Source organism: Achroia grisella, unplaced genomic scaffold (genome assembly GCF_030625045.1).
Source record: "Achroia grisella isolate CSIRO2021 unplaced genomic scaffold, CSIRO_AGI_Agris_v1 utg540, whole genome shotgun sequence".
Classification (NCBI taxonomy): Eukaryota; Metazoa; Arthropoda; class Insecta; order Lepidoptera; family Pyralidae; genus Achroia; species Achroia grisella.
This window is the reverse complement of record NW_026712925.1, coordinates 1,847,407-1,864,626: the sequence shown is the minus strand read 5'-3', so window position 1 is coordinate 1,864,626 and position 17,220 is coordinate 1,847,407. Positions and strand designations below refer to the sequence as shown.

The window sequence follows — 17,220 nt, the reverse complement described above, 5'->3', positions numbered from 1 at the left end:
TTAATAGTTGTCAGCAGTTTATTCAACTACCGTCACTAGATTGTCCAACAAAACATTTTCGGTTCCTACTATATATGGTAGTTTTATTTTATGTAAAGAATTAAAATAAAAAACGAAGAAGATAGTATGTATATATGCAAAAACAATATGTTGATCTATGTGACGACTATTGCGTAGTTTTTTATGGATAATAATGGTATAATGCACCTGCTTGCGCCAACGCAGGCATACGTAGGTACATATAAATGTACTGGCGGCGTAACTAACTAGGGGCTAGGCGGGGCAGTGCCCCGGAGCGCTCAAGCTAAAGGGGCCCTCGAACTCAGAAAATCTCGATCAAACTGAACTTTTCAAAATTTCTCTCATTTTCAAAATAAATAGTAATTTTCAAAATTCAGTTGAAAGAAATTCGAAAGTTATACTTTCGGAATTCCCCTAAATTCTTTCTGTGGGTTAGCAGTGTTGTCAATTTGACGGATAGTGAAATGTGCCTTTTAATAAAACTGTAATGTACCCCTTTTTTTGCTCCAGGGCCCTTGGTTACCTAACTACGCCACTGGGTGGGACACCAGTGGAAAATGATTCTTGAAGTTACGTCAGTTAGACCACAAATAAGATAATTAATAAAAAAAATATTACATAGTTAGACCATCATGGTGTATTCGCCAGGAATTAACGATGATAGTTTCCAATGATAGCCACATTGACGTCGGCCTGACACTGTAAATTGTTAACAATGGAGCCAACACTTCCCATTATTAAAATATATATTACTAAATTATTTGTATTAATAAATATATATTTACCCACTGCGTTTGATCTGAATACGAGATAATTCAGTTGACATATATAAATTTCTGTATGACCTGAATTTTTTCGTTTCATAATGAACACCTAACTTAGACTAAGTTTTATATCTGGGTTGGTTACTTTGGATCGGCAATATCTTGATTAAGTACGACCACTACATCTATAGTCAGAATGCAACATTGCAATAAAGAAACGTAATAAAATGGGACTGGCTACTAAAAACAGATGGCGCCAACCTATTCCAATATCTATTTATTATTTTAATTAAATTGTCGCTTATAAAGTTACATTTTGAAATATTTTCTTTTACAATTTTTTTTAATTAGATTACATTTTTATTTTTATATAAAGCATGATTTGTGCTTAAAATTGTAAACGGCAACACTAACTGTCAAGTTAGTGTTGCCGTTTACGATTTCATTTAATGTTTTTCAGAGAAATCTGAAGTTCTCCTGAAGATAAATAATTGAAATAACCTCGTTTAAAAAGTTTATAATTACTTTAAATGAAAATATATGACCAAATTTCATAGTTTGTGTAAATGAAATGGCTCTAGATAATGAAGACGAGTTTACAGATTTCAAAGTATATTGAAACTATATTATTGTTTTGTTATACAAAATGTAATTTTCTTTTGGTTTTTAAATTAACTTAAAAATTTTATCAATATGTTTTAGTTGCCACCGATATTCGAAGATTTAAACGAACGTGTGAAAGAATATATTTTAAAACCTGAAAGACTCTCTATACACAAATGGGAGAGATCACAGACTCACTGGCACCGAAAGACTGATATAGATTCCTTATTTAAAATAGACGATGATGATTTTGGTCCAGACTCCACACTAGAGGTTTGAAATAGACTTATTCCGTACAACAATTTTTTTTACAATAGAATTGAAAGATATTTTTTTGCACCAGATATAGGACATACTTAAATAAAATAGGTTTATGTGAACTAACACAAAATCGGTTTTATCACAAACAAGCTTAGTTCTAAATAAAGTGTCAACTACAATATGTTACATACCACTATTGAATCAAACAAATTTATTTGAGGTAACAATTTATTTTCTCAATATTGTTTGATAAATTGAACAGAACTAATGATTAATGAATTCTATAAGTTATTAGGAGTTTAAGTTCATAAATTAATATTATTTATATTACTGTTTAGAATTAACATTACATTTAAAAAAATAATAATAAAGTATAGACAAAATATGTATTTTTAAGTAAAATAGTTTATGAAGTTATAACATGCTGAATGTGGAGTGATAAAATAAACATACAATATGGAACTGTTTAATATTGAATGAATCAATGTCATAAAACTTTTTTCTTATTACAAAGTAGGCATAATATAAATATATCTTAATATGTAATTTTAATAAAATTTATTCTTTTTATATCTTATTCAAGGTTGTGAGAGATCCTATAACAGGTGAAATCACTGGCTTGGATGAAATAAGTATACCTGTCGAAGATGATGAGGACAGTTTGTCTATGTCTCGGGCACCATTGCCCCCGAGCCTTGCTACCAGAGGTGCTACTACTCAGAGTCCATTTTTACCAGCTGGATTTGAAGAGGAACTTCAACATATGCTGAAAGAATCTGCAAATTTTGTAGATATTAATATTGATCTGGGCAATGATGTGTCTGGCAAGTTTTTAGGCGAAGGTATATAATTAAAATTTTTAATATACATATGATGTATTGAAACAAATTTTATATATTTTTTCAGGCATTAAATCTAGTATTTATATTGATGTAACAGTTAGTTAATTTACTATGATTATGTACTACTACTACAATGTGTTTATATTAGACTATACACAGAAACACAGATACAAACTAGTGAGTTTGAATATTACAAAGGCTTCTTTCAATATTATCAGTAATATTAGTAATATAGATTATGGGGTTTACACCTCTACACCGTCTCCGTCTCATCTACACCATCCCTCTTTGTAGGTGTTATAGTTAATATTTGGTTCATTTGCCATAATATAATTAGTAAGTTTACATCATGCTCATCCTAACATCCATACTAATATTCTCTGTTAGTGTAGGATAGGTATGCCACAGTATTATCACCCCTAATAATAAAACTGTAATCTATGAACATGAATAGCACTGGATATCACATAATACATTGTACCTGTGATATCTCTTATGCATTGCCATTCCTGAATTCTAAAATATTATACCTCCATACCCTATAATTAGTGATATGCTAATTACAGATTCTTAATTTATTATAATTATTATATGTAATTATGTTGTTTTGTTTTAGATTTGTTAACTATACCACCAGGCAGCAAGGAAGGTGTCCTATTTGGTGAGGATGGTGTCACAGTGCTGAACCAACCCAACAATGAAGCAGCTGAAAAAATTGAAAAGTCTGAAGTTATTGATATGCAAGTAAAAATAAATTTGGAAGAAGTAGTGGATAATAATGCACATTTAGTAGGTGTGTAAAATAATATAACAATATAATTTACATATCCACATACTGTCACAAACTCTCAAATACTATCACAAGTAAAAAAAATTAACAAAGTGAATTTATTGAATAAAATATGTACATGGCACTATTGGTGCTGGTAAGGTATGATTAAATTTGAAACGAAGAACATTTAGAAGAAGTTAAAATATCCTATTATTAAGTTCTCAGGATCTAAGGACAGATATTCAATTATATATATTTTGTATAATAATGTAAAAAAATATGTTAACATTTCCAGGTCTCTGGAAAGATGATGATGAACCACAAATTCAAAAACAAAAGCCTGCAAATAAAATTCAAATCGAACCTTCAGAGGAAGATGATAATTTCCTAGAAAGTACAGTGATTAAACCACCTGTAGAATTACCAGAAATACCAGTCCTCACCATCACAGGCAGCGCTGTGAAGACTGGAGTTACATGCACACAATGGGCTGAAATGATAGATGTATCCTTACCTGTTCCAGAATTTAATGAGAAATTAAAAGATATGGCGCACACATATCCATTTGAATTGGATAACTTTCAAAAACAGGTATAGTTTTAACATTTTTTAAAACAAATTGTAGTGGTATACACTGACGAGATACCAACCAAGCCAGAATACCATATGGGCCAACCAAGGGTTTCGAGGGTACCATTTTGTTTTTTTATGGGGTAGTTTGGGCTAATGTCAGGTGACTAGCACCTGTAGCACTGCGACCTACATAGATCTATTGTGCTCGCCTTTTTGCAGTTTTCGCTACCTAGACCTGTCAGGGACAAGAATTGTAGGATATTTCTAGTGTAACTGCATGGAGGTCAACTTCTTATAAAAACATCAATGTTTTAAATAAACTTATTGTAGCTATTTTAGTTGTTTAACTTAAACTGTTTTAGCCTATTTGACCTTTCGAGTTATTTATAATTCTTCATTTGAAAAACAAATGTATAGTTAAAGTTGACCAATAATTTTCTTTCTTTCAAATTTCTTTAATATTGCAAAACTCAATTTTAACGATGTATTATTTTCAGGCTATTTTAAAATTAGAAGAAGGCCACCATGTATTTGTTGCTGCACACACCTCTGCTGGAAAAACTGTGGTTGCAGAATATGCTATAGCAATGTCAAGAAGAAATTGCACTAGGTGGGTATGGCACCTTTAAAAATGTGTTCACCATGTACTGCAATTGGAACCATTATTAATATCACACTAATATATAAAGATTTTTTTTCACTTAGTTATATCATAAACATGTATTAAATTTGTGTTTTATTGTGACTAAAAATATATATTAATAATAATAATAATCTCAGGACAATTCACACAGCACCATCTAGACCCAAGTTAAGCTAGCTAAAGCTTGTGTTATGGGTACTAGACAACTGATACAAATACATAGATATTTTTTTTTCGTAAATACATACTTAATATACATAGAAAACACCCAGACCGACACAAACAATCATACTCATGAATACAAATGTTTGTGCCGTGCGAGGAATCGAACCCGCGACCATCGGACGTAAAGCGGTGTGTTAGACCGCTAGACCACCGAGGTCGTCGAATTATATATATATTGAAGATTCTCCCTTATGATATCCCTTATCTTTAAAGACAGAATTTGTAACATTGTTATTGTAAATTTGTAAAATTTGGTCTCAAATTCTACCATTACAAAAAACTTTTTATATCGCTTTATAGGTTTTAGTAGGTTAATAAACTGATGTTTTACTTTACTTTTTAAATTGTGATAGTCTCATAGAATGTTTTTTTTCTAGAGCAATCTATACATCGCCTATCAAAGCACTGTCTAACCAGAAATACAATGACTTCAACAAGTTGTTTGGCGAAGTGGGCCTGTTGACTGGCGACTTGCAGATTAACGCCACAGCACCCTGCCTCGTCATGACCACGGAGATCTTGCGATCTATGTTGTATTGCGGCTCTGACGTCACTAGGGACCTCGAGTTTGTGATATTTGATGAGGTTCATTACATCAATAATACAGAGGTAATTACTATGGAATTATTGTCATAACTTTTTTTTCATTTATTTAAGTTAACAAATAATGACAAAATAATAGATTTTTATACAGTATTGAATAGAAAAAAAAAATATTTATAATATTGTTCACATCATTTGCTATATAATTTTACTATTTATAAACTAGTAATACTGCAAATGTTGAGATGGATGTGTGGTATGACAAGAATGGATCATGTAAAGAATTAATACATTAGGGGAAGTCTGGACGTCGCGCCAGTCTCGGAGAGTTGAAGAGTAATTGTTTGTCCAGGTATGGACATGTAATGCATAGGAAATAAAATAATATTTTAAGGAAGGTGTTACATATGAATTTGGATGGTTATAAGAGCAGAGGTCGACCGCAAAACAAATGTATGGACTGTGTGAAAGATGATATGACAAGAAAGTGAGTATATAATGTGATGACTTTGGACAGGGATAAATGGAAGAGAAAAATATATTACGCCATCCCCAAATAAATAGGGTAAGGGCAATGCATTCTATTATGCAGTAATTTATAGCATGTGTAATAATATTATAATATTTTTAGCGAGGCTACGTGTGGGAGGAGGTACTGATACTGCTGCCGGCGCACGTAAGCATCGTGATGCTGAGCGCCACTGTGCCCAACACTCTACAGTTTGCAGACTGGGTGGGTCGTACCAAAAAACGAAAAGTGTATGTTGTCTCCACACCTAAGCGACCTGTACCACTCTGCCATTACCTGTATACAGGTGACTCATCTATTTTTTTCTTTCTTTATTTTTTTTATTTTATTTACCTAGCTAACTAAGTCTGTTAATTTGATATGAAATACTTTTTAATTTTTTACCGTTGACCCACAATCCACGTTTTTTGGTCTGAAAGACATATAATAATAATTCTATTTGATAGAACACAGTTGAATTAATTCATTGTAAAGTTAGTTACTGTTACAGTGTTGATGTGATTGATGATATATTCAGTAAGGTGTGGTCAGAGACACACCTTTGTCACTCTCTCGACATTATTTTTTATCTGTATGGACCATACTCGCGACTCCCCACTTTATTTTATAGAAACAATGCTTGGAATTAACAAACGCATTTTGTGTCAACTTGTTTTTTAGGTTCAAATGGCAAAACGAAAAATGAAAGGTTCCTTGTACTGGACCACGATGGACAATTCCAACTGCGTGGCTACAACGAGGCGGTTGCAGCAAAGAAAGCTAGGGAGAGTGACAATAAAAAGAGCTTCGGTCCTAAAGGTAAATACTATCTGCAATCTATTTCAATAGAAGTGACAGCCTCTTTGCAGAAGTCTCTGACGCATGCACTGCATCTCTTTACTTTTCACTTTTGTTTTGATCGGTTCTTATCTTTTGATTGTATGTTAAATAGCCTACATTTTCCTAAAAATGGCTAAATGACAAAAAATCTTGTTTAAATGAACAATGCTGCTATGATTTGTCTATTTGATCTTGTTATTTGCTTCTATATAAGTTTCAGGTACAAATAATTGTTCAAAATTAATATTTGCATACCATTCTATGATGAACAATATATTAACAGACACACTGACAGAATAATTGAAAGAATAAACATGGCATCTACAAATAAATTTCATTTCATAAAGCGAGTAAACTGTCAGTAAATGGCAAATAATCCTAATTGTGTTCATAGTATTTAATAATCAAGGTCCTAAAAGATGTTAACGTTTCTGCAGGTGGCAAACAGTACTCAAATCCCAAAGCAGATCAAACAATGTGGGTTGCCTTTATAGATCATTTAAGGCAGAAAGACAAACTTCCTGTTGTGGCATTCACACTTTCTCGAAATAGGTAAAGTAAATAAAAAATATTTTGCGTCATCAAACTATGTGAACTTTATCTATAGGAGTATGTTCTCAATCCCTATGTATTTTTTAAATACTAGGCAAAATTTTCGCAAAATCTGAACAAATTTTACTGGTATCGCACTTTCCTTTGCGTGAAATATTAGTATTTTACATATATTTGTTTTTCTTTATTGCTGAAATGTATCTTGTAATGTCTTGTATACATTGTAGTCTTACACATAAAATAATGTCATCGATATTTTGGAATAGTAATGGGATAGATTAACAAGCACAAGTTATTATTATCAGCTCCTTCTAAAAGAATACTCATGAAACTGAAGACTTGAAACCTTTTGGAAAATACTCCCTTCTTAAAGAAAATACAATGATATTAAAAAATTCTATTTACAAATGCATTAAATAATTGTATAATATTAGATGTGACCAGAATGCAGAAAATTTAATGTCAGTGGATTTGACAACAGCTAAGGAGAAGGGCCACATCCGTTCATTCTTCTTGAGGTGTTTACAAAGACTGAAAGAACCGGATAGAGTACTACCTCAAGTAAGTATATGCAATTGGACAACTTGACAATATTTCGCCTCAACACTTTTTTAACAGTGCTTAGTTATTGTGTGGTCTAGGACTATAAAAAACAAAAGTAGTCTTACGATAGCCTTCACTTGCAGCCGATCCTTAAATATAATATAGAGGTAAATTAAATCGTCTATGCACTTTTTCTACTGGATGCTTGTCTTGCTCTTAGATAAGATATTACCTTCGGAGTCAGCATTTACGTAGTTTCTTATCTATTTCAGGTTAAAAGGTTACAAACCGTTCTCGAAAATGGTATTGGTGTCCATCACAGCGGCATTCTGCCATTGTTAAAGGAAATTGTCGAGATGCTGTTCCAATCTGGCTATGTAAGTAAATTGTTTGTAACGATCACAAACCACATGCTTAGTTTATACCTCACCTTATTTTGTATTATTGGCAAAAGACTGACTGAAATCTACTGCAAAAAACACATATTAATAAACAACACATAAAACGGAAAGCATATAATTAAATATATACGATATTACCTGTAAGTTACTAAAATATATAAAAAATTGCAGGTAAAAATCCTATTTGCGACAGAAACGTTTGCAATGGGCGTGAACATGCCGGCTCGAACTGTAGTTTTCGATGAGAGCACTAAATTTGATGGAGTGCAGCGGCGGACGCTACTGCCGGCTGAGTACATACAGATGGCTGGGCGAGCTGGCCGTAGAGGTACCAATTTTATTATTATATAATAACCCAGGTCAATTCACACAGCACCATCCAGTCCCAAGATAGGCTGAGCATGTATTATGAGTACTAGACAACTGAAGAAATACTTAAATAATTAATTTATACATAATATGCGTAGATAACGCCCAAATTAATCCAAACAAATAATCGCAGTCATTAATACGTATACGAATGTCTGCTTCCTGCCAGGATTTGAACCTGCGATCATCGAAAGGAAGGCGGCGTGCTAGACCATCGGGTCCATCAATATTATCCGCAGTGCTGCCCACCTATCCGCAAGAAATATACGTAATAGTCTACGAATGAATGAAATAATAATGTAGAATAACTATATTACTGGCTGATAATGTATATTATATCTAAATGAAGTGAATGATTTTTTAAAATCGATCTACAAATTTTTATGTTTATCCAATACAAAGAAATATCTAATCTTTCTTCTTTATAATATTCGTTAAGATCACTATGTAATATGACTTAGTTGCTTTAAAATTAACAGTTTTAATGTTACTACGATCAGTTTGTCAAATTATACAATTACAAGTAATGGAGAAAAAAGTAGTATTCACAATTGGACTACAATCTGATACATTTAACCTAAGTCACCCAAGTAATATGGACGGGAGAATTATTAATTTATTATTATTAAAACCGATGTGCATGTATTATTATTATTTTTAGTAAAATACTACTGAAAGCTTGGTCTTGTTCTAGGTCTGGATGATACGGGTACTGTGATAATACTGTGTAAAGACGGCGTACCAGACCTAATGACGCTTAAAGGCATGATGATGGGTATCCCAGAGAAACTCACATCACAATTCAGGCTTACGTACGCAATGATCCTCAGTTTACTACGGTAGGTGATAACATACTAAATAATAATTATGTTGTTTTATGTGTTATGGTGGATATAATATGCTCGCATTGTTGAGTGTTTGTATCGAAGTCTGGGCGCTAAACAGTTTACACTTGGATTCTAATCTATATCCGAGATCTATTTATTGCCTGATGGTGCCTTATTCAGAGACGAAAAGTGTCGTAATATGGGTGTAGATTCAACAACAGTGTGAATTTGATCACTAATAGAGAAGGTCATAACGCAGTAGCGGTGATCAGATTTCCGCACTGAATAGTTGTGGTCTAATGGTACATGCTGAGGGTAGGAATTATATAAATTAAGAGAACGAGAATGTAATATTGCATATAAGAGCATTTTATTTTTTATGCTTACCTAATGGGCCACTATGGACCATAGCTTATATCTGTTCCTGTACCATATATCTATTATTAGAATTACATGTTTGTTATTTCACAAATATTACAGAGTAGCCACAGTATCCGTAGAAGGCATGATGCAACGCTCGTTTCGTGAGATCAACCAAATTGTACAATCGGATAACTACAAAAAGCAGTTGTTACTAGCCGAGAAGGAATATTCAGAGAAGTGTAGTACACCGCTGGCTTCGCACCTCGCTCCTCTCGCAACGTTCTACGATAATGCTACCAAGTATATCGACATATTGAATAATATCATGCCTGTTTTATTAAGTCAGCCTAAAGTGACCAAAGAAATAGTACCTGGCAGGATATTTATAATTTCAGCTGGACCGTACATTAATCAATTGGGTGTTTATTTAAGTAGCAATGGTAGGTGTTATTTTTTATGGTAGTATATGGCTTTTATAATTTCAAAACAAATAATAATGTATATGTTATTTATATATTGAGCCAATAACCGTATTTTGAGTACACGTACATTCTCAAGTCTTTCTTTATTCCGTTATTATTAAGAGGTTTTATGATTATTATTATTGAGTGATGTTTGTCATACCTACAGATTTTATAAAATTTCAAAACACAATTTTATAATAATAATAATAATCATAAAACCTCTTAAACGTACCACTCCTATACTACTACTAGAGTAAGGAAGAGATTTAACATTGGTAATACCAGTTTTGATTATATAGTATTATATTTAAGTGACTTTGAAAAGTAGACATTTTTTTTATTTGATTAATATTTTGAATAGAAATTTCTATGAATTTTCACATACGTCGTAGTCGATGTAGTTTTTTTTTTAATATCAAAATACAGTTGTATAATATATTTTATTTGAATATACAGGTCCCCGTCAGACCCCGTACAAAGTGCTAGTGCTAGACACAGCCGAACAGGATACCACCAGATACAACTTCGATATTGACGAAAACTGGTTCAGGTTACTCGGCTTCTCTGCTATTTACGACACCACGGGTAATAATATCAAAAAACTATACCTAATAATATATAAATAATACCTTCCATCAATTAGACACGTTAAAGTGGCGACAAAATGCGAAGAGTGTGAGGAATCATGTTTTATGATGTCACCATTAAAAACTTAATTATAAAAGAAATATAAAGTCACAGTAGGGCCGTTAGAGTCCGATATGGTCACTTTCCTATGATGTAATTTATACATGACTCCTTATTTCAGTTTAACCATTCGTGGGTATGTTTAATTTTGTCTCAATTTACTTAAGTAATAACTTTTACCCTGTGATACCTATTACATTAAAATGTTTTAAGTACGTACCCTAACTAAAGTGTTAGGAATAATGAAAAACATATATTTTGTACTTGTTTGTTTATATAATTTACTAGCTTTTGCCCGCAGCTTCGCTCGCGTTAATTGATCTTCTTAACAGTGGAATTCATCAAAATCCTTTCTTAGGAGATGCCTACGTCATAGTAGCTTTATGCATGCAATGTCTCAGTCCGATCGGTTTGAAATTGAAAAAGTTTCATATAAACTTTCATCCCCTATTTTTTCCCCTTGGGAGTAGAATTAATCAAAATCCTTTCTTAGCGGATGCCTACGTCATAACATCTACCTGCATGCCAAAATTCAGCCCGATACGTCCAGTGCTTTGGGCTGTGCGTTGATAGACAGTCACCTTTGAGTGATATTTAGATTTTATAAAATTACATAATTATTTACCATATAATTTTTTTTTTGTATAAGGCTACCCTTGTCACCTGGTATAAAAATAGTTAACGATCTATTCTCAAATCTACCTAATATACACTATATATCATAAAAATCATTCAAGCCGTTTAGGAAGACTTCGATAATTTACAATGTAACATTAGATTTATGTACACTAGATAAAATATGTATAAAAAGTATACAAGAGTGATTTATGACTTTGTCTGTATAGTGTTTATATCAATTGAAACTTTCATTGTTCTCCAGGAACGGAAGAAAGCACTCTGAACCACACAATATTATGCATTGGACCAAAGAACATTGTGGCTATTACCAAAACAACTATAAAAATTGATGTTAATCTTGTTATACAAGACTGGGAAAAACGGCAAATTCCACGGTAGGTATGATAGGAATTCGAAGGATGGTGCCACCGAAGGTGCCATGTTCGATTTAAATATATTATATAGGCATGTCAAATCATGCGTTTATCATGACGTCGCCAGATGTCAATGCTTCTAGGTACCCTGTATGTGATAATAATATCTATAACAATACATATACAACTCACAGCGCCGTACAGCACAAATATAAAGCGCCATATAGTCCCAAGCCAAGCACGCGTCATTTTATAGATACTAGATAACTGATATAAATACATAGATATATTTTTTAATACTTTCAGAGTATATTTATAGAAAACACCGAGACCGATACAAACAATCATATTAATTAATACAAATGTTTGTACACTGCGAAGTATCGAACCTGCGACTACCGGAAGAAAATAGCTTGACTACCTGACTGATAACAGACGTGACTTATTTAACGGGCAAGCAATTTATGAATGTAATTTTCCAGATTCAAGGACGCTCCTGTAGGGTCCAGCTGTGCCAACGTAGTACAAGAGCTATCCAGGCTTTCGCACGCAATTCGAACGGGAGCGAGTAACTTTGAATACATCAATCTGAAACAGTCACTACCTGTTACTTCTGGAGAATTACTACATCTTCTGGACGATATGTCCAAGTATGAGGTAATAAAATAAATACATCAAACCTATATCAAAATGAGAACATCTGAGAGATATAAAGTATATGCCTATTCTTATTATTTAACATCGATGACTAGCAGTAAATAACGTAAACTGTTAGGCGGCTACATCATTCCTTTATCATCCATAAAAATAAACTTGCTGTGTTATTTCTTTATTTTAAAGTTTATCTGAAGTGTCACCTATCACTTGTACTATTTATTTATTAGAAACAACTATGATATAGCTATGCTAGGTTATTTTAATTTTGTGATACCATTATGTAACTAGTTGCACAATCCTAGGGGAAAGGTGACTTGGACTAATAACGTTACTAATGTTAAGTTGATCTCTACATGGAATCTCTATGTCTTCGCCCTGAAAACCCTCATGTTAATGCCTAGTGAATTAGTCACGATGGGCCTAACACCCAACATCCTCCACTGGTGCCCCGTCTCATAAACCATTAGCGTAAATATTTTATTATCATCCATAAAAAGAAATTGCATAGACCTGGTTACTAGGTAACAGACAAAAAAATACTTTACATATCATACAATTCCATATAGTTCTAAACAACAGCTAGAAATACGTAAAATACGTTTACTATACTTTTAAAAAATGTTTTAAAGCAGTCCAATACATATTCATAGTCTTAAGTACATATAATTATTGTACGATAATCAAACATGTCACATTCGAATGGTAGGGATACTATTCTAAATATTTGAAATGTGTTCGTACTCTTAATTACAGCAGTATAATGTTTTTTTAATGTGTTAATTAATTGAATATTCACGTTTTATAATATAAAATTTGTTGTAGGAAATATTGAAAACACAAAAGAAACACACAGATATAGCAAATTTCAAAAGCGAATTGGCAATTGTGTACGAGCGTAAGCAGACAGAACGTAAACGAGACAAGTACAAACGTCTACTGTCGTTCGAAAACCTCGCCCTGTACCCGGACTACCAGCGGCGGCTGCTCGTGCTGCGTGAGCTGAAGTACATTGATGAACATGACAGTGTTATGTTGAAAGGTACTTTATATAATTCATATCTATTGTTAGAGTCAGATTATCGACAAGGCACATAACACATAGCACAATAAGCACAGAATCTTTAATCAAGTTGGAATATAAAAATGCTAACTCCAGCTAGGAGTGACTACACTGTAGCTTTGTGGCGCAGCCAACTGCGGATTTCGATTATTGTTGCTGTTATAAATTAATTTATAATATCGGGCCTCTAGAAGGGTTCTGATGAGTAGTGTTTAGAGCAATCTCACCATTTGATAAATATTTTGTTTGCATCTTCAGCAACACAAAGATGAAAAACATAATAAACCAATCAACAATAACAATAATAAACAAATAACTGTTCTTATTGTAACTATTTTAATTAATTTTTATTTAGACACAGCCGCCTCATACGTTACCGTGCCTTAGGAATAATAACTCCTGAGATGCGTGTCTAATCAATTACCAACATTAATCAACTAATTGCTTATTGATTATTACCTTAAATTATTTTAAAATAAGCTTCTAATAATGTACCTATGTATATTTAATACTGTAAATCCTTTAGGATTAAATGAAAATATTGTTTTTTTAAGGTCGTGTGGCATGCGGGATGGGTACCAACGAACTTATAATATCGGAGCTGGTGTTCCGCAACGTGTTTACGAACAAAAGTCCGGCGGAGATCGCGGCGCTGCTCAGCGCCTTCGTGTTCCAGGCGCGCACGCAAATAGAGCCTGTACTGACAGAGAAGCTCGCAGAGGGGCGCAAGGCTATTGAAGAAATAGATGATGATCTTATGAAAATTGAAGCAAACTATATGGTGAGTGTTGGCGATGGAATGATTGGGCTGCATGCGTGATGTTGTGAATCAAATAATGGGTAGAAATGGTAAATATTTGTAATAAGGTACAAACAGTAACAAGGCAAAAGTGACAACAATAATATGAAAATTCTAAAAACTAAAGAAAATACATTTAAAATTGGTACAAAATTAAATATATAAAAATGTGCAGAGTTTGGAATAGTGAGGTTAAATGAGCTGGCAGTATATAATGTACCCCATACACTTCGTACACAGTAATCTGCGTGAAAATCCCTCTCAAACTATCTGTCTTACCTATTTCTACCACTAAGTAGTAACATATTTGTTTTTTTACCTATTTCCATGGTAGGTTAGTATATAGCTGTGAAATTGTAGATTACGTGGATTACGATTTTTTTGTTCTCGTATAGAATGCAAATCTGTTCGGAATATATAAGTATCACATTTTTTTTTTCAGGTGAACCAGTTCGAAGGTCAGCCAGAACGATTGAACTTTGGTTTAGTTAGAGTAGTGTACGAGTGGGCCCTAGAGAAACCCTTTGCAGAAATAATGGATCTCACAGATGTCCAAGAGGGTATCATCGTCAGATGTATACAACAACTGCATGAGGTAACTGATACACAGTTAATTCTTGAATTAGTTATTCAGGATGCCGAAATTAAATTTCTGCTTAGCACTTTGCTTTGTAAGCTGTGTTCTAGTTTTTAGGTTTTCGGAAGCATGATACCTTAGTCAGTTAGGAATTGCAACCCATGAGGGGTATCATGGGCATCACTAACCATGTGATCACTTTCCATCAGGTTCTAATACTTATTTTATCTTAAAGTCAGTCAGACCAATTTTATCCTATAACTCTACTTTCCTCTTTCTCCAGCCCATCTCAGGTGTGCTAGTGATATGTTTATTGTCATCAGGCCAACTCACGTGACATCTTTCCTTATTTTTCTTAAAAAATCTTGAATGTTTTATTGTTTTTTGAAACAGCTGCTAATAGACGTAAAAGACGCCGCTGTGGCTATTGGCGACCCGAAATTACAAGCTAAGATGATGGAAGCGTCCACTGCTATTAAGAGAGACATCGTATTTGCAGCCAGTCTCTACACTACACAGAAAGAAACTGTTACTGTTTGAACTAAACATTTAAAATTTTATTAACAGATAATGAAAAAACCATATTCAGTGAAATTTTAAAACGATGTATTGCATAAATTATATATTATTGTACATGTATTATATATTACACTATTATATTGGCATTAAAAAGTTTTACAAAAGAACTATGTCAAATTTAATTTAAGAAATGTATAATGAAACTTATGCTTAGTCACTGTCCTACTAGCAAATTTGTGTACCAAAGTGTTAGTAAGGCAATGGGCTGGTTTTTACTTTAAATATTGAAAATTTTGTCCTGATCTCTTGTGCGATATTTTTAATTAAAATATTGTTTTATATTGAATTTTACTTTTCCTTTAATATTAATATAGTCGCATACTTCATCCATCCGTTTAGTTGCTATCTGTGTGCTTTCATTTACTGACATTTCTTTATATTCATAATATTTTTTTAGAAATTATTAGTAAAACTATGATATGATAAGCTATAATAATTCATTGTCTGCGTGTGATACAAATAATTGTTTATGTAACCACAATAACGAGAATTTTAAATGTAACTATATTCCACGCGCTGTATCATGGTGGGGATGACGAATGACAACTGATGAGAAGTCATAATCAATATAATAATCTTAAATATATTAGTCTTAGTACTTAATAAAAAAGAAAAATAATATGGAGATACAGTGTGAATTAAATAAATTGACATAAACAATGATTGATCACAGAGTGGAAGTGAATGAAAATAAAGTGGCGTGAGTTCCATAGAGGCAAGAAGAATTTAGTTACAAATGACTAACATGTAGTTTGTCGTTTATTCAAAAAAGGAATACGTTTGCTTTCTATCTTCATATAACGGTTGTTCAATATAATAGCCGTTGATGATGAATAGCCGTTGTAGCAATTGCAAAAAGTATCTATAAGACTATAGTTGTCGTTTTATTTAATTAATTTGCATTCCTGTTTTATATACAGTGTATATTACAGTATTATCTAGTTCAAATTACAATTTGAAACAAATAAAAACATGATTTTAAATGTCGCGGCACATTTCACATACCGTTTACTGATAACCAATGGTCGAGACATTGGTACATTGGACTTAGACATCATTAAAAAAGTCTATTTTCGTTTCGAGCAAATATAATTTCAATGTAGCTATGTATAATTTGGAGTTAGTCTTCAAACACTACAGTTTTATTTTTAGACAAAGTTTTAGTGCTTTATGGAAAGCTAAATGGGAGATCACAATGTTATTGTTTTTAGGTTCGTGGCTGTTGGCGCAAAAATACTTCATAGGCTGATAGATAGATACTTCATAGACATGATCTTAATTAACTGCTTTTAGCCACGACACATTCTCGAACTTCAATCGTAAATATATTATTGTGGATATTAATCCACAGCAATTGTGGGATATTAATCCGTAATATCTTGCTATATAATCTATATACAATTTAAATGTTAATGTGTATTATTACGTCCGTGTTATTTGTTAGTTGTAGCCAGTATTAAGCAGTTTTTTGTTTAAAAGGTGATATGATCGAAATCGTTTTTAGCCACAATTTGTTAGTTGTTTAACTAAACCAAACCAAACTATCTAAGTAAATTCTGGTCCAGTTTACGTATTTTATAATTTACTGTGCATCGTCATAAAATGCGTAGTTTAGGGTGCTGTGATATATATATATATATACTATAAGGTGGATACAGTCATAGTGATTACTTGCTTACATGACACTGATAACCTTCAAAATACTTAGGAAAAATGTCAAGAGTAGAATGTCAAATTCACGTCATTCCAAATTCA

At 32.7% G+C, this 17,220-nt stretch overlaps 1 protein-coding gene across 1 annotated transcript; it reads left to right on the top strand.

Moving 5' to 3' along the window:
- Positions 1 to 1,167: 1,167 nt before the first annotated feature.
- Positions 1,168 to 15,739, top strand: LOC131847578 (superkiller complex protein 2). Its single transcript, XM_059197171.1, has 22 exons — positions 1,168 to 1,395; positions 1,488 to 1,661; positions 2,233 to 2,491; positions 3,108 to 3,284; positions 3,559 to 3,854; positions 4,334 to 4,446; positions 5,082 to 5,313; positions 5,879 to 6,062; positions 6,437 to 6,574; positions 7,033 to 7,147; positions 7,582 to 7,708; positions 7,963 to 8,067; positions 8,263 to 8,419; positions 9,155 to 9,299; positions 9,768 to 10,090; positions 10,571 to 10,699; positions 11,682 to 11,814; positions 12,276 to 12,450; positions 13,273 to 13,489; positions 14,065 to 14,291; positions 14,752 to 14,904; positions 15,280 to 15,739. Exons 1-22 carry the CDS (start codon positions 1,357 to 1,359, stop codon positions 15,424 to 15,426), a joined length of 3,765 nt encoding a protein of 1,254 aa, XP_059053154.1. The 5' UTR covers positions 1,168 to 1,356; the 3' UTR covers positions 15,427 to 15,739.
- The last annotated feature ends 1,481 nt before the right edge of the window (positions 15,740 to 17,220 follow it).

What these genes read in the sequence shown, in the direction of transcription:
- LOC131847578 (XM_059197171.1), top strand. Translation starts at nt 1,357, where the DNA reads ATGGCTCTAGATAATGAAGACGAGTTTACAGATTTCAAA. An exon ending in AAAGAGCTTCGGTCCTAAAG is followed by an intron (nt 6,575 to 7,032) that starts GTAAATACTATC and finishes ACGTTTCTGCAG; the next exon opens with GTGGCAAACAGTACTCAAAT. An exon ending in TGGGCGAGCTGGCCGTAGAG is followed by an intron (nt 8,420 to 9,154) that starts GTACCAATTTTA and finishes GTCTTGTTCTAG; the next exon opens with GTCTGGATGATACGGGTACT.